Genomic DNA, 25149 nt, shown 5'->3' on the forward strand with positions numbered 1-25149 from the left:
TCAAATCTGCGAGACTCGGATGTTCCGCGACTCCTTTGATCCCGACGAGCCATTCACTCAAATATTCATTTCCGAGCTGCTTACACATTATTTTCCATTTAAAAAAAACTTGTTATGCTCGTGGCTCGATTTAAATCCGGTATTATCCAAATATAAAATCGGCTTGCTGGTTATTTCATAAAATAAACATTGTTTGACGAATTATAAACGATCAGAGGTTGTAAAAAGTTGCTATTTTTCGCGATTTTCGCCGCATTTAAACGTTTACAATACATAAAGCAGTTGACGAATTCCAATGAAATTTTCAGAATTTATATAACTTAAATATATCACTTACACCACTAATTATGGACACATATTTAAATTTAAATTCAAGTTCAACTTTCAATCATTATATTTAAATCTAAATTCACAAATCTAAACTCTCAGCAACTCAATTTAAATCGAAAATATGACTTTCATAATTATGAACACATACATGATGCGATTAAATACACTCTATGAGACGTGGATAAAATGGAAAAGATTAAAGCACAATAGCTCATTGAAAATCTAGACGGGGCGGGTCGCCATAGGTTCCATCAAACCCGCCCCCGCGAGTCTTCCGCAGGAAACAAATTAAAAGACAGTTTGTCGTTTCGGTGAAAGGACGCCGAAGCAGAGTACAATAGCGTCGGAACCCCGCTACAAACATCCTTCAACAATCCGCAACTCAGGAAAGGAGGGTAGCAGAGCACAGAGAGTGGCCGGGTACTATTTTTAATCCGGAATAAAGCAAATTGTTCACAAAGCGTCTTCGTCTTTTCTGTCGGCGCAGGGGGAAAAAAGATTTCCCATTCGCTGGGATTACTTGAATTTCTGACGGAAATGCTCGGCGAATCCTCGGCGAAGAGTTAATAACCAGCCGGAAGTTGAGGAGCTTCAAGCGGAAAACATTAAGAATGATTTTTACAAGAGGAACGCAGATTCTTAAGAGAAGAAGAGAGGGTGTTAGACAGCGTTAACACAAGTACTCTGTACGCTTAAAAAAAAACAAAAAAATGGCAGGGAGAACGTTTCATTGAGTCTCGCATTCTATCCCCGTGTAAATGTCTTGTCATTGGACGAGGCGCGACGGGGAAGCTCCGCGGTCTGTTAACGTTTAATTGTGCCAATCGTCTTGACGAGTACAAGGTCGATAAACTTGTTAGGTATCAACAAGCAATCTCCTAACTACGTGGAGGCCGCTCGAATTTGCCACAAATAGAGGCGGTCTCATTGCGAGGGTGGGTCGGTCCACGTTCCCTCATTCCTATTTCATCCCTTGCTCCTCTAACCCGGCTCGTTGGCTTCTCAATAGACCTACAGCTTTTATCACGGCCACTCGCACATGACCCGCGATGCCATTTCAATTATATTCTTCCTACCCCCGCTTTTTGGTCACATTTTCTTTCATGCGCGATAACGCTCGACCCCCGGATACGGTATAATGCTGTTATGGCTGCCGGGCCCTCAATGAATGCGCGATATTGCGCCGGAATCGAAATTAATTGGCACGCTCGCCGAATACAGTGTTCCCGCGATTGTTGTGAGAACCTCGAGGGTATCGAGTTTCTGGAAACGAAATGGTACTAGGTTTTTTACGTGTGCCGAACAGAGAATTCTTGGATAACTTTCATGGATAACTTTTCCAAGCGTAAACGACGATTCTGGGTAAACAACGGTGCTAAGCGGGAAATTGTTGTATTGTACTAATGCTATTCCATACCTTTCTTTTTTGTTAAGGGGAGGCTAAAACCGAGGGCGAACTCCCGTAAACACCCACCCCCGGGACGTTCAATAGACCGCCCCTGTACTAAGCAGTTGATGCCCGAGCTTATGAAGAACCAAGGGCCTCCACTTTTCGCATTGCTACTTAGTTTCTCGTTTTTGTCTTTCAATGCTAGTCCATACCTGAGAATGATACATCGAGTATCATAAAACCCCAATTTAAACACCCTAGTACCTTAATTTCTTCGTAGCGCGATCAACAGCCAAGGGGGAGCCCCCTAGTAGTGGGGATAAAAAAGTCACATCATCCGCATACCCGAAAGTCACATCAATCGCGGGAACACTGTATGTGCGATTTTACAAGGCTTCGACGTCGTTTCAACCTCTGCTCGCACGGTGAACCTTTATCAATCGACCACTCGATCGTTCGGTTATTCTTCTTTGCTGATTTTCGATGCACTATGCTGGTTGCAAAACGTAGTACAGTGTTACCACCTCGCGGGTATGGAGGCTCAGAAAGCGTAGAGGTACTACGTTCCTTGATGTTTGCCGAACATAGTGAAGGACAAACATGAAAGTTTTTTATTTTTCATTCTTTTTTTTACAGAACTTTTACAGTTCCTTCCACAGATTTTTCTAATCAAATCAGTCTAAATAAGGCATAATTTCGACCGATTGAAATATTTACCGATTTAAAGTGTGAACCCCATAGCAGAGGGGATAAAAAAAGTAATACTATTCGTAGAGACGAGAATAACACTATGCGAGGGAAGACTGTAATTTCAGATTTTTGTATTCCACAGGTTTCTCCAAGGTTAACTCATGGTCATAATTTTACCACGTTTTTATTAGCTCGCTTTCTTGTTTGTCTGTTTGTCTGTTTGTTCGGTGACAAATTTTGCAATTGATTTTAAACTAATTATATCATTAACTTTGAAAAATCTCAAGGTAGCCTTGATATCCCAGAAAACGGAAGCATGATAAAATTAAATTGCACCTCAATTTCAGCAGAGGCAAGGACCATTGTGTGGTTCACAACATCGAGTCGTGCGGATGGGAATGCAGAAAATGTCACTATCGAAAAATTACAAAAATAAACGTGACCAACTTTTATTCGATATGAAATTGATGCCGAATCTCATCGCACCGCAAATACACTTCGAAAGAATACATTTTTCTATATGCTAACCGTTCCACATGCAATTTAATATCCGGCTTCCCTTACTCGACGAGCAGGAGGGAATAAAATTCATCACGAATCGTTTGTAACGTCGTAGCACAGGGAGCCAAGGTACATAATAACGTTCCGAGTTATTAAATTATCAACACGAAGACATTATTGTCTGTTTCCATTGACCGGCGAAGATTCGTTATTTCTTTTCAATTTGCTTCGCTTCATTATTGCAAACAAGACTCCTTTGGAAACTCGTACTTTCATTTATTTCTGTTCACTTTGTACTATTCTACAACCTTTGACATTACTTAACACGATCCGGCTACGTCAAAATTAATTATTCAATTATCGAGGTTTTCTACTTGTTTGTGATTTAATTGTACATTCGCGCGACACGATGCATTCGTTTAATTATTATAATCATTATTGTAGTTTGAAGTTAGGTAAATTAGACGTTCAATTTGCCCGATTTATTTTCAATTTTTAATAAATTTCCTAATTTTCCCATCTCGCGTTCGATCGACCCATTTTCCTCGTGAAATCATAAAATTCACATCCCGCTGACAATCAACGTAATTTAAACAGTTTCCTGCGCGGCCCTCATTGTCGGCGTAAAGTGAACACTGGAATAAAAAAAGAGCTACACGATTCATGGGTACAAAAGAACGGAACGGCACGTAGTGCGTTTACACTGGCGATGTGTAATCGCATTTACATGATCCAGACAGTACAGAAACGACACAAACGTTCGTTAATACGTAGGTCATCCGTCATTTCGACGCTTCATCATCCGCGTTTTATTCGGCGTTTGAACGAGCTGCCCCATCGGTTCTTATGCTAATGCGCTCGCAATTTGTATAATTCTGAAATGGGTTAAGCACGCAGGATGTCGTAGTATCGAGGTCGATAAGTTTTTCTTGGCTTCGTGATAGGACGTCGTTATCTGCAGGTGCTCCCCCGAGCGACGCTCGTTTCTCTCGCCGCCGCCAGTTTACTTTACATTTTAATGTCCGATTCAGCCCACCCACGCGCAACACCCCCGCGTTATCCACCACCATCCTCCCCCCGCATCTTCGAAAACGCTTCTAATTTCATGGGCCCTCGAAAACGCGTCCCCCCGTGTCCCCCTTATTTATCGGCTGATAAAGAGCCTCTCGATCGGACGTCATCTTCACATCGAAAATCGATCCGTTGTCGACGCCCCTCCACCTTCCACCCTCCGCATTCGAAACGGGAGACAAAGGAGACTCTGCCAGCTTCATGGTGGCTTCACGCTATGCTCCGGGAAAGGATCAAGTGTGTGCCCGAAGAGAACTCGAACACGATCGAACAATTTCCAACCATCGACGAAACAATTCCCGGAAACAAAAGCGTCGCTCACCGGATGCCTTTTTGGACGTCGTCCTGGCGGGCTAGGTGTGCTTGCGGCTTCATTATTTTTCTCAACGCCAGAGAACGACGGTTTCGATAACGTAATGGACAGTGTCGGTCTCTCAGGAACACCGGACATTTTTCAGATTTATTTCGGTACTTTTAGCTTATCGGTATTCCGAAGTAAACTGCGGATTTTGTGCGTTCGTTACCGGAGAACTGAATGAGAGCTGAGAAGGCATTTTGCATTAGGTTGGAGGGAAAGTTCTGACGTATTTTAAAGAAAACATTTGAATCATTTTATAAAAATATATGTTAATAATTTATTTTACCAGCAGTTGGTATTACAGAGAACATAATCCCTCGTGAAATTCTGTAAAAGTCGATATATGAACACGTTTTTAAATTGCATGAGATTATAGTTAAACGAATATTAATGGTCTCATTGCAATGAAAATCGATAGGAACTCGTGTTCATCATAAACATTCTTATTTTTACGTTCAAAGGGAATATTTCAAAGTAAAGAGCAAAGAAGATATCGTAAAATATGAAATAATTGCCGGCAAAGACTAATTTTAAAAAATCTCGTTTGGTTTGGTGGAAAATAAAGAGAGTTTGAATTCTCATTAAAAAGATGTGGTTATTTTCCGAAGCAGATTCAAATGCAGATGGAAAAAATTTTACTATTACCATTGGATCGCGTTGCACGCGCATGCTACCTTTTTCAGTAAACTCTCCCCTTGCTTGCGTCTCTTCGAGGATCGCATTCTTCAAATAGGTGAAAAATATTTTCCACGATGGGCACGGTACATATTCGTTGAAATTGGAAACTGAAAGAAACTTATAACTTGCGAATTGTACACTTGGAAACGCATCCTAGGCTGAATTAAATATAAACACGCGAGATACGTTCACTGTACACAACAATGCTTGCGTGTGTATTTTTGCTGAAATACAATATTCGTTCATATGTAAAATAACCGAAAGAGAAATTCGACTGCTTGCAGAAACACGCATTGTTTGCTGTTGCATTCAAATTTTGTTAGATTCAAATTTTTTCCCAAAAATTGTGTTGTCAAATAAAAATACTGAAGTTCTATATTAAGAAATAGATATAATATTTTTATATATTTTTATTTCACTCCTGTGTCTTGCAAACATTTTTTTATTTTGCACAGAGATCCGCAGTCTACTGATCACACACACTTTAAATCAAGATAACTTTTTTATGAATGGACGAAACGACTTCAATTTCTCTGTAAGGCTAGATGAATTAGTTTAGTAAATGACGTCTAAAAAATATGTTGAAAAATGCATTTGGTCGTAATTTTGAAAAACAATAGTAAAAATTGATGTTTTCGATTTTTTTAGCTGGCCCAATAACGAAAATTTAAAAGATGTGTTTGGTCAACTTGTATAAATTATATACATACGCTCCGAAAATTTCATTGAAATTGGTTAATTGGTTTACGAGGTATAAACGATCGAAAGTGGTAAAAATTGCAATTTTCCAAGATTTTTGGCCTTTTTACCACTTTTGATCGATTATAACCCGTGAACCAATTAACCAATTTCAATGAAATTTTCGGAGCGTATATCGATTATACAAGTGGACTAAACACATCTTTTAAATTCTCGTTATTGGCACAGCTAAAAAAGTCGTAAAAATCAATTTTTACTATTGTTTTTCCAATTCCGACCAAATGCATTTTTTGAAATTGAAGTCGTTTGGTCCATTCATATAAAAGTTATTCAGTTTTGCTCCTAACTGTACATAAAACGAAGTTATTCATATTCTGCAATGGTCTAGTCGAAATATTATGTTTAAAGTGATATTTTAATCATACCAAATAGCAGACCGTTATCGTTGCTTCCGTAAATTTTGCCGACATTACCCCTTTCACGTCGAAAGTAGTGCAGAACTCGAACAACAAGTTGCAAATTGACGAAAATTACTGTACCTTGATGCAGTTTGTGAACTACTATTGTTTTCGCTGTAAAAGTAGCACAGTACTATATGTATAACATAGGGAAAGCTCGTATGCATACGTACAAAGTGCTAAAATTATTTGAGCAAAATTATTTGTATTAAGCATATGAATAATGCGTGTTTCAAATGCAGTTAAAATTTGCTTTCAAAATTCAGGCAATTAATGGCCGAATTAATTCCAGAGTAATTACGCACAGTTTTTATGGGGTTTATGATATATTAGAGCGTGATTGTTTGCACGTACCTTTTTCGTAGCATACAAAATTTCACGTGGGCACACGTGTACCGAAAATTTTCCTCCCGCACGACAAGAAGCTTCGTCATTTATCGGACCTTGTGCCACTGCTAGTAAAACATTGTAATGACGCAGCAGAAACGAATTCGTTTTTAACCGTAGTCCATTAACACTGCGGACATGTTTAAACCACTGACGTCAAAGCAGTAACAGCGATGTAGTCCGAGCAGAAATTTCAAAATAAATAAATTAATTGCACATCTACAGTGTCGCAAATTATATCACAGTAGAAACTACTAATTGATGTTTTAATGGCCGTAAACAATGTTGATCTCGCTCTTCAAATTGCACGCTCGGTTAATTTGTAGTTTGATGGAGTCAATTTACTCGCGAGAGAACATGATATTGCACGATATTGTATACGATAACAAAACTGTTTTTTTTTATTTTTTGTAACGGATACGACGCTTAACCCAGTTAAAATAAATTCGGGATTGAATAATTCAAGCCGTGAATCGCGTGCCATTATTATTGTAAAATTCGAAAAAGATCAGTTAAAATTCCAGTCGAGGATTGGCAGTAATCGAAATTTTCAGTCCATGCGAGCCACGTACGTGGCATAATTTTCCTCGGGGCGTGGAGCCCTTGTAAAATCGACCAACCCGAATGCTTAGGTAAAACGGAGTGGTTGGGCTATCGACGCCGCTGAGATTGCGCCGAAAAATTTCGAAAACGACTAACCGGCGCGGCGTCTCTCCACGAACCAAATAACATTCGCCGAAACAGACGGTTCCCAGGTAATCGAGGACCTCTGGCGTTCGCCCTTCTTCGCGTTTCCCCACAAAAATATAAACTACAGATGGACGCGATATCATCAACATACGCGTTTGAAACGTTCTTAGAACCTAACTAGAAGATTGACAAATTTCGGAAACAGTTTGTTTATTCATTATTGCTTACATTGCATAGGTGTTGCATTGTTTTTATATTCTCACGGAATATTGTTTGAGAAAATTAGAAATTATTTTCAGGTCTTCTACATCAGGTTTACATAAGAAGGAACTAATAGAAAAAGGAAAACAGTACTGATAGGAATGTCTTGATCTAAGAAAAACTCTCGGGTAGGGATGGGATCAAGTACCTCGCAAACAGGTTCGAACTTTGATTGATTGAATTCGAACTCTCTATAAGTACTTCGAAAAACAGAAATAGTAAATAATATACTAAATATAATCGTACCTATACCAGACAGTTTCGTACCTTTTACGAGCACTTTGGTAAACGGAAATAATACTTGCAAGTATATTCGAATCTTGGTCGAACAGATTCGAAACTTCTCTGAATATCGTACCAGAAATTCTCTGATTTTTCTAATCGTTATCTTTTTTACCTTTAAAATCAATTAACCTCTAACGCATAATTTCATAATCTATCGGAAATATTATTCTTAACTAGTTACGAATTTAATGAAGAAAGTACTTCAAACCTACTATGCAGTTCTGATTTCCAAGATTCGAGTACTGCTTGTGAAAGATTCGATTCCTTTCATCATCGAAGTACTTATAAGTATCTTTTCGAAACATGTAAGTACTCATTTCGAGGTTCGATATCAGTTTGTATAAAATGAATTCTTTTCAAATATAATCATTGAAACATTATTGCTTTTAAGTAGTAATCGAAACCCATGAAATGAAACTTGGTTACTGAAATTGACTCGGATTCGTGAGTACATATTGAACTTGATCCCATCCCTACTCTCGGGTCGGGAGCAGGCCGAATGGGTGGAGCCTAAATATAGTTGGAATTACATCGTGTTTAGTGTCATTTTAATAAGAAAAATGCCACGGCTATACTGGTAAAAGTTTCAAAATACATAATTGGCAACGCTGCAACGTCGTAGCTTCCTATGAAAACATTTCGTTGAAAATGAATACTTTGATTACCACATTTAAACAGCTTCGAACAGCATATGCAACAGAAGTTGTTGTTATCTGGGTTGATTTTCTTATACATACAAATGACTTCCTGATTGCCGTGGCTGGCCTGACCGGTCGCATCGAGTAAAACGTTGCGGGCGCTCGATTTCATATCAGGGTCACACGAACTTGTTGTAAAGTTCGAAATCCCAAAGTAAACGGACGTGCAAATTTGAGAGGCGAATGTCTGTTCGGAGGGGGGCAGAACTACGTCGAAGATAAACCCCGTCGGCAAGCAGTTTTGTAACGACTTCCTCGGGTTTTATGGATCTTGTTCGAGTATAAAATAGCAGATATTGTGGAAGTTAGTTTATTGGATCTATTTCGAACTGGAATTCTGCCTTTTATTGTAGCCGCGTCTCCCTCCAACGGATACGCTGGATTCAATGATAGAAATCCATCCCCGGTAAGCGTAGACATGCTCTTCAAGGACTATGTGCTCGCAAGATAACCACATAGTGCCGCGAGCGTACGATATAAGTCCATGTTACAGGAATTATACCGTTGTGTACACAGGAAAATTCTGGTCTTGCTTAAACGTTATTGGTTTGCCGAGAACCTGAAGAGAAGCTTTCGACTATTTCATTTTCTGACGATTCATACGTAGGATATTCGTTTGACGTTCGAATCAAACATTTCTTCATTTGAAACGTGCCTATTATTCAACAAATATCATGTTCACAAATAACATTATACCTAGGATTTGTTCTTCGAACTAATATGTATTTAATAACGAAACAAATTTTACTTAAAATCTACATAAATTGAAATGAAAATAAATCTGTTTTTGAAAAACAAAAATTGTGATGTACTAACGTCATCGGTTCGATAAGTCTTCATCGGTGAAGCAATATTGTTTATTGGCTGCCAGGCTTTGTTAAAGCGTATTAAAAAAACAATGGAAAATCGACAAAATGATCTTTCAAAAAGCGTATCCTTGAAAGTTTTCCAATTACAAAGTTGATTGAGCATCGTTTTACATCTCATCCATAGGATCAACACGTTAACGTGGACGCGCGGGTGGGTGGTATTGAAGAAGATAAACAGCAACATGAAAATTCGCGAGCTCGCAGGCGAATTGATTCTGGGCGATTCTTCAAGCAGCCCGGTTTCCATTATAATCGTGGACAGTTTCAATCTGCGCGAAACGGACGAGGAATATGTATTAACGAGACGCGTTTATTTATTATGATCCGTGTCGGCCGGCTTCATTTCTGCCAGGCGAAATTACGTATTCCGGTGTCTGAGCCCATCGAGAGATCAGGAATCGCGCGTGCTCCACGAGAGCCCGGTGCACGCCGTCGCTTAGATTCAGCCAGCGGGAGAACCAATTTTCAACGAAACTTTTTGCATCAACATGTAAATTGCCCTGAAGAATGTGTGCGTTACCGGCACCGACATGGACCGAGTCCTGGCCTGGCAGCTAGGATAATAGGAAATTAGATGATCCGTCATAGCTAGCTGCGCCTCGGAAAAGACCATGTTAACCATTATTTGCGTATTTTGAATCTATAAGTCCACCGCAATTTCTCTTTACTTCGCGTTTATCCAACGATTTATCCAACCAACAAATAATCACGTATATGATCGGTATATGTGTTCTTTAACAATATTGAATATACGAGGTGTCCCACTAATGTTGTACTTGAGAAGACTGATTCCTGAGGTCATTTGAGGGAACTTTTTTCTTTGCGAAAATGTTCTCCGAGGCTCCATTCAGAAGTTATTCGCGAAAAACATGGACCAATCAGAGCGCGGCTGCACCAGAGGGCGGAGTCCGTGCGCAGTAGTCGCTCTCTGATTGGTCCGTGTTTTTAGTGAATAACTCCTGAACGGAGCCTCGGAGAACATTTTCACAAAGGAAAAAGTTACTTCAAATCACTTCAGGAATCGCCCCCTTCAAGGAAGTACATTTTCGGGACAATAATTAGAGAAAAATTACAATGACTTTCTCTCTGTTCAGTTGTTCCATCAAACAATTTTTGCCAGCGCGAGTTGTACGAAATATCAGGTCAGGATGTGCTCTAACGAATTGCTATCGGCGATTGCTCGTCCTTTCGCTACTTTACACGCGAGAATCGATATCGGCCGGATAGATATCGCTTCTAATCTGAATTTTCGAGTCACGTTTCCAACTCACGACTACCTACCTCGATCCTGGCAGCTGTATAATCGAAGGCATAAAAATTTATCAAAGCCGTGGAGCTGTTCCCGGGAGCAGCGTTGCATACGCAATTGGTAAAACGAAACCTACTTATTCGGTCGGAATACATTTAAAACTAAGCGGACCGTGCCCAATTCGTTGTACGGTTTGTACGTCGCGCGCGTTTTACCATAATTAGTAGCGCGTGGTTAATCGATTACTCGCCGGATAGTTAACCGTTTAAATCGGCGAATTAATTTACTTGAACGATCCAACCGATTATTAATCTGCTTGCCGGAATCGATCTCTCCACGATACTTAATCCGACCGTGTCAAAATCGAAACAACCTGCGCTCGGTTTTAATTGAGACTATTATTAATATTGTTACTGTAACTCTTGTGCTGCGTGAAAATTCGGCTATTAAACAATATATATATATATCCTGTTTCCGGACACGTATCAAGATAAACGTTGGTTGTTGAAGAGAAACAATCAGTAATAATGCGAAACACGGAATAATACAAATTCTCGGATGACGAATTTTGTAGAACGACCGTCATATGCATCGGAAAAAATTCTCATAACGTCCAAAAAATATTTTTGGACATCAAACGGTCTAGATGCACAAGGCATTTTTCCCTTTTTGCCTGTTCCCCGTACACCTACAGCAAAATTGCTTTTCACATTTTCTGTATGGTATGCGGAGATTTTCTATATCGTATATATCATCTTCAGATCGTTATGAAACGTCAGAAAATATTTACAAAAATACCGTGCATCCGTCTGGTACATCAACGAAAATTGTGAAGTTAGCAATATGCAATTTTGCGATTATACTACGGAGTGTACGACTCATTTCCGTAAACAAATTGGCAGGTTCCTTCAGGATAGTGTCTGGATAGAATCGAAGGCATCAAAGCACATCGTAGAAATTCGTTTGATCAAAGAACACGAACTGTTGCCGGGAAGATATAAATGAGTTATCTATCCACTGGAGAGTAGACTTCGACGAGTTGGTAGACGTTGTAAAGTGGCCTTTCGGTCTGTGTCCGGTAGTTCGTTCTGCTCTTGGGAGCATCTTTCGATTACACTCTTAGGTCAACATCATCCATTAACAATTTATCAAGAAAACGGAAGGAACAGCACACATCTAACTACTTCAAATTAACGCCACATTCGCCGAACCAGACGTTCCTTGCAATTTTTAATGATTGACCCAGTCGCAATGTTTCACTTGTTAACAGCACCCTGATTTATTTGAATCATTCTTTTCCCAAAGTTAATTTTAACTTTGATTAAAGTGGAGTAAAGTAGATTCCTAATAAATGAACTCGTAATGTGCGTCGAGCAACGAGACCAACACCCTAATCGTAATCCCCTGATTTATTTGACCCATTCTTTTCTAAAGGATAATTTTATATTTGATCAAAGTGTAACAGAACTATTTCTAATAATTTTAATTCTAATGAAGCAGATTTCTAATAAATGCACTCGTAATGTGCAACGAGCAACGAGACCAACACCTTGATTGTGTATATAATTCCTTGATATATTTCACCCATTCTTTTCTACAGGATAATTTTATATTTGATCAAAGTGTAACAGAACTATTTCAAATAATTTTAATTCTAATGAAGCAGATTTCTAATAAATGAACTCGTAATGTGCAACGAGCAACGAGACCAACACCTTGATTGTGTATATAATTCCTTGATATATTTCACCCATTCTTTTCTACAGGATAATTTTATATTTGATCAAAGTATAACAGAACTGTTTCTAATAATTTTAATTCTAATGAAGCAGATTTCTAATAAATGAACTCGTAATGTGCAACGAGCAACGAGACCAACACCTTGATTGTGTAATTCCCTGATATATTTGACCCATTCGTTTCTCAAGGATAATTTTATATTTGATCAAAGTGTAAGAGAACTGTTTCTAACAATTTTAATTCTAATCAAGCAGATTTCTAATAAATGAACTCGTAATTGTGTATTTCCCTGATTTATTTGACCCTTTTCTAAAGGATAATTTTATATTTGATCAAAGTGTAGCAGAACTGTTTTTGGTAAATGTAGAATTTTGATAAAGTAGATTTCTAATAAATAAACTCGTAATGTACAACCAGCAAAGAGACCAAGTGCCAGTTTGCGTGTGTTAAACAACTATAATCTTGTGTCATAGGAGACGACGACGACGGAGACCGTAATGCGAGATATCTCGACATACTACATTATTCACAACATGAATATAATATTTGCGGGGTGATATGGCTTTGGGATCCTATTCCCCTCAAAGATAAGCGGACCTTGCCTCGGCCACTTACCATGTCCGACCCTAAAACTTTAACAGATTTTCGTCTCCGACATATTCGATAGCGACCCCTAATATTTTCACCTAACACACCCTTGTGAAACACCCTTTTTGCCACAAGAACAGAAACGTGTATTTACTCGTAACTAAAAGACGAAACGAGAAATTTGTTCTAACAGAGTGAAAAATACTGGAAAAGTTCTGATCAATAAAATATTTACAGAACAAATAAAATAAGCAATTTTTGCCGTGTTTTTATATTTCCGGAGATCGACAAACTATAGCCTGGAATAAAAATAGAAGACTATAAAAACGAGGAGGGTGTAGAATTCGAGAAACTGCGCAATGAAAAAATAAACCTGTGTGCATAGAATATTTTTTTTATTCTAGACTGTGCAGCGGAGGAATAGAATGTGATTTTTTGGAAAATAAATTTCGCCGCAAGATAATATGAATAAAAATTCTCTGCCTCCGTCGCAATAAATTGCTAGGCGAATCTGTAGGCTTGATAAATTGGAAACGAAACGATGCAACAATATGTTAAAATTCTTCTCTGTTTCTCCTTCGCATATTTGCAGTCACGATCGCATAAAGCCGGCAGTATAGTGATCATAGAATAATCTATCGGCGAACGAATAAATATTTTAAGGAACGGAACATACCTATCGCGCGAATATTCTCCGCGATTTACGCTGTGCGTATTCTGTTTTCTTTAGCGGGTTTTATCCATTCGCGCGTGGTGTGTCATGAAAATTTTATCGGCTTTCGATACTCGGATAACTTACAACAAGCGAAAGCCACTGTCTGATTATTGTCTCCTTTGAGACAGCTTTTCGATTCAGCGGTGAACGGGATTTTTATGGGCGATGTGTTTATGCGGCTCGTAGAAGGGATCGGTGGAACAGTTGGCACGACGACGCTCGGAAAATTGAGGAAACGGATGAGGTGCATAAAACAGAATTCCATGCAGGGAAATATGTTTTCCAACCGGCGCTGCGTAAACGAATATCCTATCTTTGTGTACTTGTTTTGGTCCGGTGCAGAAATCCAACGGCGGAATATAATCTTTCTTCCTTTCAACGGCGGAACGATCCCTCCCGCGATCCCTTTCAATCCGCGATTTCGAAACCAATTTCAATGTTCAGTCATCACTAGACAGCGGATCTTTAGGCAAAATTAAAATTTTCTACCACGATTGCGACAAACTCGAATGATATAGAAATGTATTTTCTTTCTTAACATGTTTAACAGGTTTAACATAATATTACAACACTGTCGAGTTCATATATACTTTTTACGGGGACTGTACGATCTAAGAAAACGAATATCCCTCCACTGCCTTTACTTTTTATTTCCACCATTTCTTAAATACACAAAATTCGCTGTTAAACCTTCCTGCATAACTGGTTATGTAAATGTTTATACAATAAGATAACTAGCTTAATGCAAAATAAATATTTGCTAGTGCAGTCGACACTACGGATGGGATCAAGAATATGTACTCACGAATCCGAGTTAATTTTAATAGCCAAGTTTCATTTCATGGGTTTCGATTACTACTTAAAAGCAATAATGTTTCAATGATTATATTTGAAAAATGTTCATTTTATACAAATTGATGTGGAACCTCGGAATGAGTTCTTACAAGTTTCGAAAGGATACTTATAAGTACTTCGATGAATCTTTCGCAAGTAGTACTTGAATTTTCGAAATCAAAACTGCATAGTAGGTTTTAAGCACTTTCTTGATTAAATTCGTAACTAGTTAAGAATAATATTTCCGATAGATTATGAAATTATGGTTGTACATGTTGAATTAAATTATGCATTAGAGGACAACATAATTGATTTTAAAGGTAAAAAAATAATGATTAGAAAAATCAGAGAATTTCCGTTACGATATTCATAAAAGTTTCGAATCTGTTCAACCAAGATAAATGTTCCTTTTTATATCGATCGTATAACTGTTAATAAAAGATTCGAATATATACTTGCAAGTATTATTTCCGTTTACCAAAGTAGTTGTAAAAGGTTCGAAACTGTCTGGTATATGTTCGAGTATACTTAGGAGTACTATTTCTGTTTTTCGAAGTACTTATAGAGAGTTAGAATTCAATCAATCAAAATTTGAACCTGTTTGCGAGTTACTTGATCCCATCCCTAGTCGACACCTTTGTTTGAAACACTAAATTTATCATAATCATACGCGTTCAATTCTTTTCGGCCGGCCTCTGTAGGTTTCGAAGGTGATTCGAATGTTTAGACGTTCGTTTGTTTTTCCATAAATGTGTTCATTAGGTTAACGGGAAGTTCGAGCAGTGACGAATGAAATTCCCTGTGTCACAGAAACCGCTAATAAATCACCTTAAGTCGTCAATTTCCAAGGCGCTTCCAGTTTCGCAAAGTTCCGCACGCCCTCTCTCTTGACTGCGCGGAGTTTTGCGCGAGAATTAACCAAGAATTATGCTCTTGTTTATCATAAGTTGTGACTGGGAAATTTACTGCCGCGTTCACAACATGGTATCAGGAGCGTGCATGTAGATTAGAGCGGACTTGGCTTTCATAGTTTACCTGGGCCACTAATTAATATTTAGATAACGGGCAATAACTTCGCGGACAGCAGGTGTGAAAAAAAATGTATATTCATGTATATTCTCAGACGAACCATAATCGTTTGATTTATTTCTTTTAGAACGTTCCTGCTAGGCCGGGGTATCGTTTTCCTTTATCACCCGTGGAACAAACTGTTTATTGCAGTGCGCGACTGATCGCGCTCGAAACATGAAATTAAAGCAACGCGTGTATAGGTTGTTGTAAATTTCGCGGCGCGATTTCAGATTAAAATAACAACGAAAAATATCCTGACTGCGTACGGCAACGCCGCGTTTTGCGAGCGCGATTTATCATTTCATATCTCTGTAAAAAGCACTATATTTATAGCTTTAGCGACGATACGAAAGAAATATTGAAACGCAACCGTGCTCTCTGTCATCTCGCGAAATGTGTTCTGGGTCATCGAGAGAATTGACACTCTGTCCTGACGTTTCATAAACATTCGTAAACGTGTTACGTTTCAACTACTGCTCGACGATCGATCGCAGCCTATTAATTCTCTGGATGATATTTTGAATTCCATCACTTCTCGTTGATGGCCTATATTGTCTACAAAATTTTCGTTTATTTAACCGTGTCGTTAATCGAAAACGGAACGAACTTTTGGGACAGCCTAATAATTCTATAGCAATTCCCGTGCGAGCCAGCGCAGCATTCTAATTATAGTAGTCTGCGCTACACCGATTCATAGTTGCAGTAAATTCGCGCGAGAACCCTTTATTTGTTTTTGACTTCGATTTCTCTACACATTAGTCTTTAACCCTTTTGAAATCAAGACATATCTTTCAATTTAGAGGAGATTTTTAGAAGATCTTTATTCTGTATTCTATATCATCTTTTTTTCACTATTCGCATGAAATTTAATCTGTTTTCTCATACAACATTCGAATTTTTAACAGTTTCTAGAGTACAGAAGATTTTAAACATTTAAAAACTGTTTCAAATAATGATATGCAAAGGGATAAGGTAAAGGGATAAGGTTGATCATTTTTCCAGGAAATATTAAAATTTTTTCCAGGAATTTACAGGGGTTGAAAATTCGACAATGTTTCTGTTGCAATTATATATATGTATATACGTGCTCTAACGTTTCGGGTACGATCGCGGGGCAGTTTTTGCTAAATAGGCAAGCTCCTCGGTCGGACTGTTTGTTTAGCGTTCTTAGCAGAGCGAGGGATCGATGATTGAACAACTCGCTGGAGGATTGTAACCGAACTGTCTACGGAACGGTCACGTTCATGCGGGGCGTGCCGAGTAAAATGATTTCGTTTCGCTGGAACGTTATCCTTTCTGTAAACAAGCAAACAAACGAACGAACAGCGCGCAATTCACGGCGTTTGCGTACGTTTGTTTCAGGGAGCAACGAGCCGTGGCTGAAGAGCGAGAAACGCGCTGAACTCGGGACAGAGGTGCTGCTGCCGTGCGTTCTGAAATCGCCCCAGTGCAACGGGCTACACAGCATCAAATGGTATCGTGACGCAACGCGTATCATCATTTTCAGCGAGCAAGGCGGGACAACGCATGGCAACGACGATATCGCCGCCAGGTAAAGTATATCCACGTATATATCGCTACCTTTTTCCCCATCCGTCTTTGCGACGACGCTCTTTCAACCCCTTACGAGATGATTTTCAACCCTTTGCACTCGGAGCTATTTTAACGCGAAAATTATACATTTCTTCCGACCTAGAATGTTTCCATCCCCTATGATTTTTTAAATTTTATGGATATGAAATTGGTATAACAGCTTACAACATATATGGTATAATGCAATATTTTGAATATTAGTTCACCCGTTCCACAATTTACGCGGCACTTTTTTACGCGAGTTTTACGCGGTAAATTTATCTCAATTTACGCGGAAAGGAAGGAAAACATTAGGAGTAGTGTAGCCTCTGGAACCTTATCAAGTTTACAGATTTCATTTTCACGATTTTTATTCGCGCAAATCAAATCCACGTGGAACCAATATTCGTTTAAATTGAGGGACGGGTGTATTGTTAAGTCTCAACACACAGGATAGAAACACCGGGTTGTAAGCGAAGGTTTTATCGAGTGATTTATTCAAGAAAACACTATTACAAATTTCTCTTCTAGAAAAGAGGTCGCGAGGAGAATTTGTTCCGTTTCGCTCTTCTACTCGAGAAATACTGAACACGAATGACCCTTCTCGCGACGATGGTCACCGCCGCCCGCGGCTTCGACTACCCCTCCTCAGCGACAATTATGCCGGCTTCGCAGGCCTACCGGCCCCGGTTCTAAGACCCCTCAGGTCTTACCGTGCGCTTGGTCCCAATTGGTAGAAGTGCTTTTTTATTACGGCGGTGGGGAAATACTGTTACCCACCAAAGATGGAAGTTGTGGGGGACTCGGCCTCCCCTAAAATAAAAATTGGGGAGAAACGAGACTTAATGCTTAACCCATAGCCACTAAAACCCCACCGCCCAAGGCCTAGCTGACCCATCTCTCCACTGGGCCCGATATAACGCTATCCGGGGTCCTACTATCCGCATTTCGCCTGTGGAGGTGCTCCACGCATCACATCGGGTCTCACTTGGCCACGCAGGACATATCCTTTTCCATATAGGCCATAAACGGGCCTAGGTCGCTGCTATCAGCCACGCGCTCTGTACATGTGGTTTCCAACCATACGGTCGTCCAACACATGTTTCGCGATGCCAGCGGGAATCCCCACTTCAGGAGACTCGTGAACATAACAGACTCTCGCTCTCCCGGCGCCCTCTTGTACAATCATCGTTTATAACTAGTAACCTAACGCACTATTTACTCTAACGCCAATACAACAACTTAGAAACCACAAACGCCATTCTGTCCGCATCAGGTATAGCAATTTTTAGTTTTCCAATTTCAAATTGATAAAGTTTATTCGTAATAATAAATATTTCCGTTTATTCATAAGCTGCAACTAATACTTTTTAAAATTTCATTTTTAGTTTATTTATTTCCTGATGTGTTTTATATTGAGAAAACTCATTTAAAAAAGACTACACCCGTATATAACTTATAGAGGGGACATCTACCTTATATACGGCATGTTACGAATTTCCTTTAAACCGAAATAAAATTCTATTTTGTCGTACCTCATATACAATTACACTTGATCACTAGACTGCGGATCTGCGTCCAACATAAAAATATTCATAAAGCAGGAGTAAAATAAAAATTCACTTAATCCCGTAATGACTTTGTTACGTTCACATTTATTCCTAATTTCTTCATAAATGCTTAAGAATCAAGAGAAACAATAAATGATAAAATAAATATCACTGTGTTAGGACCAACTGATTAAAGTGGTAAAAAGGATGAACGGCCTGTTCGGCTCCCGTTCGCCGAAGCCTGCACAAATGTTTATTTCGCACAAAGACCCGCTGATAAATTAGAAAGCGTGGATTTACTAGAAAACGAGATTATTCAGCAGGTTGATCGCGGCGCGGAGTGGAAACACAAAAGCAAAGGAAGCCCGGGAGCGTCGCTGGTGCGGTCCATTCGTTCATTTTTCCGCGTTTCCCTTGATATCCGTTTCATTTTGACGGATAGTTTCATAATTACAACGTTTGTAAGATATCCTTTGAAACGGTGACCCCACGAGATCCCGAAGCAAGAAAGTCGGGTTTCCAAGCGTGTGTTCTTTTCATGAGGATGACCTCGATTGCGGGAGCAAAGAACGCGCGTAAGAACAGGGAACTTCTTTCAAGAGTGTTGTTATTTCGATGCGATCTCCCTTTAGAGAACGACTAATGCGAAGACGCAATATCCGGCCCCTTTTTTAATATACACTTAAAAAGAGACATCAGTAGTTTCAGGATTTGAGTACTTAATACGTTTTCTGTATGAACCAGATGAATGCAAATTTCCGTGGCACGAAAGGTTAGCCTAATATCCAGCAAACAAACGGAGCAAACGGGATTATTAATTCTGCTCATGCTTCACCGTGGTATTCCGAAAATTTCCAACGGCTACATTATCAAGAGAACGCCACGATTATGCTATGCGTTAAACCGTAGGAATATTAACAAATTTCATTTTGCAGTCGACGCTCGAGAAATGAAAAGGAATAAACCTCGAACAAAAAGAACGAACGAAGAGAGTGGTACAATTAAACTGCAGATTTTCGTTTATTGGACCTCCAGGTGCTTTCGTGGCGCTCTTTAATCTTTAATCTTGGTCTGGGTTAGGTAAAATTCTTAATGGAGGCAAATCAGATCCTGATGTTCATCTTGAAAACATATTTTCAATTTTTTTCAATTTACCATCAAACGATAAATGCATCAAATCCACAGCGTAGAAATAAGAAAGTTCAGGAATCTTCCCCGAAATTACCCCAGCAAAATGCCGGAGGTGCGCTCGATGCAAGTGAGAACTTTATTATCGTATTTGTTCGATTTTCCCCGCAGCCCATTGACAATTTCTCGCGGTCTACCCCTCGGTTGTCGTTGAGTTATACGTGCCCGATAAAAATTCCCGGCGCGGTTCGATAATGGTGGGCTCGGTGTAATTGAAAACGTCAGCGCGGTTTCGGATGAACACTTATCAGCCGGCGCGCCGCGGGATTGCCTAGCAAGAAAGGAAAGAATAGCGGAATGCTTTATGTTCATTTACATTTTCGAACTTTTATCGTCACATCCGACGGCTCTTCCCGAACTTTTCTCATTCGCCGACTTTCGATTTAATCGGCTGCCTTCTGTCGGCTTACCCCTTTCACCGGGAACTGTTTTCTCGTCGTTCGACAGAGACTATTTTCTCACCGCCAACTCCGCTCCAAGTTGTCGACAGCTTCACGCATTCACGGAATTAAAGAAACACTGAATTATGCCCGTAATTATGAAAGTGGTCCAACTCAAAGTTTGAAAAAAATGAGTTTATCAGTTGCTTCACATCACAAATTAATTTCATGTAATTTTTACGATAATGTCGGAAATGATATTTCACACATTTAGTGTTGATATCCTTTTCCATTAAATATATCGAAACAAGAAATATACCACTTGGATCACTTTCATAATTATGGGCACAATTATGACTAGACTGCAGACCTTTATGTAAAATAGAAATGTTACCTCTTCCCCTAATTAATTGACATCTTCAATTTCAAAAATCTTTCAACTATTTTGAATTTCATCTGCTCAATTTTGCTATAAATGCAAGTAGGTACCCTAACTGGTTCTAAAATAAAGGCCTGTAAAGGCATTCATATTTATACGGAGTATTTAGGTAAATTCCCAAAAACAGCATATTCTTCGCAGGTTTCCATCCCTCTGGAGTCTCATTTTCCGAGAGATCTTGGTCCGCCCTCTTGTCTTCAGCGAGGGCATCATCATACGTCATACTCCATGTCCCCTAATTCCCGTGTCCTCAATTTACTTACACGTCCGCCAGTTTCGTTCCCTTCCTCTCTATTTAGCGGCAGTTCCGCGCTTATCTTATTCTTTTCTCTGCTATCTTGGCTGCTTCTGTACACGTCTTCATCGTCCGGGCGTTCGTTTCCCTTATTTTCCGCGTTTCTCATCGCCTCGACGTGTCGTTCAAAGGCGCGATGGTAGAAGTGATTACAGCAAAGAAGAAAATTGCCCGGAACTTACGACTACCCAGACCGAGAACGTATTTGCCTAGCGCGCGATCTCTCTGTACTATTTCTTATGAATTCCGACATGAATCTGCCTTTCTCTCTCTCTCTCGCACGTGGAGAAAGGATCCAGCCGAGAAGAAAGGAACAAGCGCTGCACGGTTATAAACGATAAGTTTGATATCCGGCCCGTTTCCACGAGTGCATTGAACTCCCATTTAAACGAAACTGCTGCGAACTTCTTTGCTACGATGCCCATTAAATCTATCGGGTCCTTAGCGTATCCCCGTTGCTGCCTGGATTCCTGCTACCACCTGCGAAGACGGAATTTTTCAAACTTGCGAACTTCTTTTCACTTGCTTTTATGCAATTTTATGCAAATTCTTTACCAATTTTCTGAACGACATCAACGACTACATATTTTTATAATAAACTGTAGACCCGATAGAATTGATTAAATAAAACGCGACATCGACACGGTGAATTTATTTACCCATCGGTAAAATATTACTTCGCCAGCAACCCAGTGCAGAGTATTTAAAAAAGAGATTTAAAAGCATATTTTAATCGATGCCAATCGATAAATCGTATATTGCTGGCTCACGGAAGAATTTCTATCGCGATACCGTTACGTTTAATACAATAAAACCTGGTCACAGATTCAAAATGCTGCCGCTTGAAATACTGTCACGTATACATACATTGAAATTCTTAAAATAATATCGAGCACGACATCGGCAGTAATTCTTAAGCCCGAGTCCACTTGAGAGTTGACTTCCGTGAGTTATGTTGCAGAGAATAGAAGCGACAGCTGTCGGAAAATTCTACTCCCGAAAGCAACACTCAAGTTGACGCGAAAGATAAGACCAAAGTGCTTAGCATGCTGGGGAAATTCGTCGACTGGTTTATGGTACATCGTGTAGAATATTCCTCCGTTGACCCGAATGATTTTAAAATTCCCAGAATGAAACACGAACAAGAATGCTAATGCCTAAAATCATGCAAAAGTATGGCTGACATTAATCTTCGGTGTACGCTTCCTATTTGCGCTTTATTGTAATTCCATATCGACATTGATTAAATGATCCTGCCGATTAAACATTTCGTTGTATTTACCTTTTATGTATATCGGTTGACGAGATGTAACGTTCATTATATTTAATCGAGAAGTTCCAATACGTAAATTGCGAATCAGTTTCCTGTGGTATTCTTTCCATATTATTTTTCAGAATATTCCAGAGTAACTAGCTTTTCATTTATACAAAATAATTGTGTGTTCTTATAAAAAGTTGATGGAAAGCAAGCAGTCCATTTTGTCGGGACGCTAATCAGGATTCCAGTTGCTCCAATTTACACAAATGACGTTCCTCTAATCACGTGGATCTGGTTTTTTATTGACACAAAATAATTGTCTGTTCCTCTAAAAAGCGGATGGAAAGTAAATGAGCAGGCTGAAACATTTCTTGCAGAATTTACACGTCCATTTCGTCGGGACGCTAATCAGGATTCCAGTTAATCTAATTTACACAAATTACGTTCCTCTAGTCACATATTCAACGGGCATAATTCACCCTCTATTACCACTGCGAGTATTATCTTAACATTAACCTATTAACAGATGATATCGTAATCTGGTTAGCTTTGATCATGCGTTTACACGCGACTGTCAGTCGTACGGCAACTATTATAACCTGTGTAACAAGTAAAGCTTGCAGTAATTCAATGCGCATCAAAGCTAGCTGACTGTTCACTAAACCAATCAATCCCTTGAACATTCAAACAAATATTTCGACGGGAATTATTTTTTAACTAGCTTATCGATCACGATTTTCAATAATAATAAAATTACTAGTACAGAGTGTGATGTATGTTAAAACGTATTCTGATTAACATTGTAATAAGAATGTCGTAATTCCACTGAATTCACGAACAGTACCCTATACTTCAGATTAATTCGTTGCAGGCTAATTTCGAACGTTCTTCGTCGTGTTCTATCTCTCTAATTGCCGACCCCACGCTAGCTATTACCGGCCTAGTTTCTCGGAAGCGGGTAATTAACGTCCCCGACATTTTCAGTGTCTTTAAAACTTACCGAAAAAAAAGAGTTCGTTCCAGGTTCCAGAACTCTCGTTAGAAAAGCGATACGCTAAAATTACTCTACTTCACTTTGCATCTATTTTAGACAGTGAATGCACTTTGTTTCTTATACTGATCCCTGCCTAGATTAAGGATAACTAATGACCGCGTGATAGAAGCCTTCCTTGCGCAACTTGTTTAATGTTCTCGTAACGATCGAGTTTCGATCATTTTTCGATGTTCGTACCACATCCATTGTCCAATTCGAATTTTTAAATAAAAAATCTGTAGTTTCTCCGAAGAAATTCAATTCATTGATTTGATTGATTGATAAATACATGTATTTCGTCGGAACAATCGATAATGCTATAGTATGCTATAGCAGGGTAAGTGCGTAAACGGGGCAAGAGTGCGTTAATTTATTTTAAGTTATTTTACCACGTTTTTATTACAGTATGAATGAAATTTCTCTAGGTTGTATTTATTAATGTAGTATAAGTTCTATTCTACACAGATGTCGTCCAAGAATAAAGGTGTTTTCCTCGCTTAAATCAACCAATGTCAAACAGTCACGTGCAAGGTACACGTACAACTTTGAGGTTATTCTGAACGTGCAATAGTTTACAAGTTATTCATATATTCTGTGCTGTTATTTTAGATAACTACAACAAATATTGATGTAGGCTTACATTAAATAAACCGTTTTTATTGTATTTTTTTAAATTTATTGAGAAAAACACTAAGAGTAAGTGCGTACTGTATGGCTAACTATAACACTAAACAATATATTTAATGCAATAAAAAGCATTTTGTGTAGCAGGCGTGATAATAATTCATTCTTGCCCCGTAGCACTTGAAACAAGATTCGAAAGCATTTTTAAACTTTGTTTTAAGATCACTGCATCCCCTTTCATATTTCAGCATAAAAGTACTTGTTTGTTTAAAAAAGGATAACTATAAAAGTAAACAATATAATTTAATGCAATATTGCCCCATTTTCGGGGCAAGTGCGTAGTAAATAGTTGACATTTTATAGAATATCCTATCAAAATGATAATTTTCAAGCAAAATTAAAATCCTACATAATGCTAATTCATCAGTAATAACTGTAGCAAGAGTGTGATACCAAGAGCGTTGAGTTTTTACGTACCAGACTGAAAATACATCAGTTTAAAGTCCAACTTTGCAAAAACAGGGGGCAGATTTATCCCACTCCACCTTAAATAAAAATTCTCTGCCTCGATCGCAATAAATTGGAGCAACCTAGAAATTTATTTGTTGCTCGACAAATCTGTATCCTTCATAAATTGATGACGGTATAACAATATGTTGAAATTCTTCTCTGTCGAATAATTAGTTAGTTAATGGATACTGGGAGGCGTGCGAACGTCACAGTTACAGGAATTTATCGCGACTAGTTAAATACATGTATTTCGTCAGAACAGTCAATACGCTATATAGGTATTGCTATCTGATCGTTTATCAAATGACGTAAGCGTTTTGACACGGTTGATCCTGCCGATTAGAAACGTATAGCTGTATCGTGGTGTGGTATATTGGTCATTGGGAGGTTAAAGGATTGGGACAGAATGCTCATGGCGATTCGTACGTCAATCTGTAGGACGGGCCATCTGACAAACGGAATGCTTGATTAATGCCTCGACCCTGTCTCATGTCCCTGCTAATAGGGTAATCTTGACTCTGCCCATAATTAGTAATTATATTAATCCCGTATCAGCGTACACAGATTACAGAACTCAACAGAATTAGCGCGTTCAGATGTCTATGCTTATCTCACGTGTGAAAACACTTTACCAATTTAATACTGGAACATCCACGACGTTGCAAACTCGAAAACTTCAAACAGGAAACATCACATTTTTGTACAAAAATTCTAAGTAAAGTATCTTTGCATTTTCAC

At 38.9% G+C, this 25149-nt stretch overlaps 1 protein-coding gene across 11 annotated transcripts in view; it reads left to right on the forward strand.

The window, feature by feature from the left end:
• Positions 1-25149, forward strand: part of Nrm (neuromusculin) — a 407543-nt gene that overhangs the window by 258697 nt on the left and 123697 nt on the right. For all 11 annotated transcript variants that reach the window (XR_013010095.1, XM_076434722.1, XM_076434721.1 and 8 more), the window contains one exon: positions 16925-17114. Coding sequence is in view for 10 of the 11 variants with exons in the window: in XM_076434722.1 (XP_076290837.1) it covers positions 16925-17114 (190 nt within the window). In the remaining variant the exon portion in view is untranslated. The remainder of the gene's footprint in view (positions 1-16924; positions 17115-25149) is intronic.

This window comes from Lasioglossum baleicum, chromosome 12 (assembly GCF_051020765.1).
Source record: "Lasioglossum baleicum chromosome 12, iyLasBale1, whole genome shotgun sequence".
Lineage (NCBI taxonomy): Eukaryota > Metazoa > Arthropoda > Insecta > Hymenoptera > Halictidae > Lasioglossum > Lasioglossum baleicum.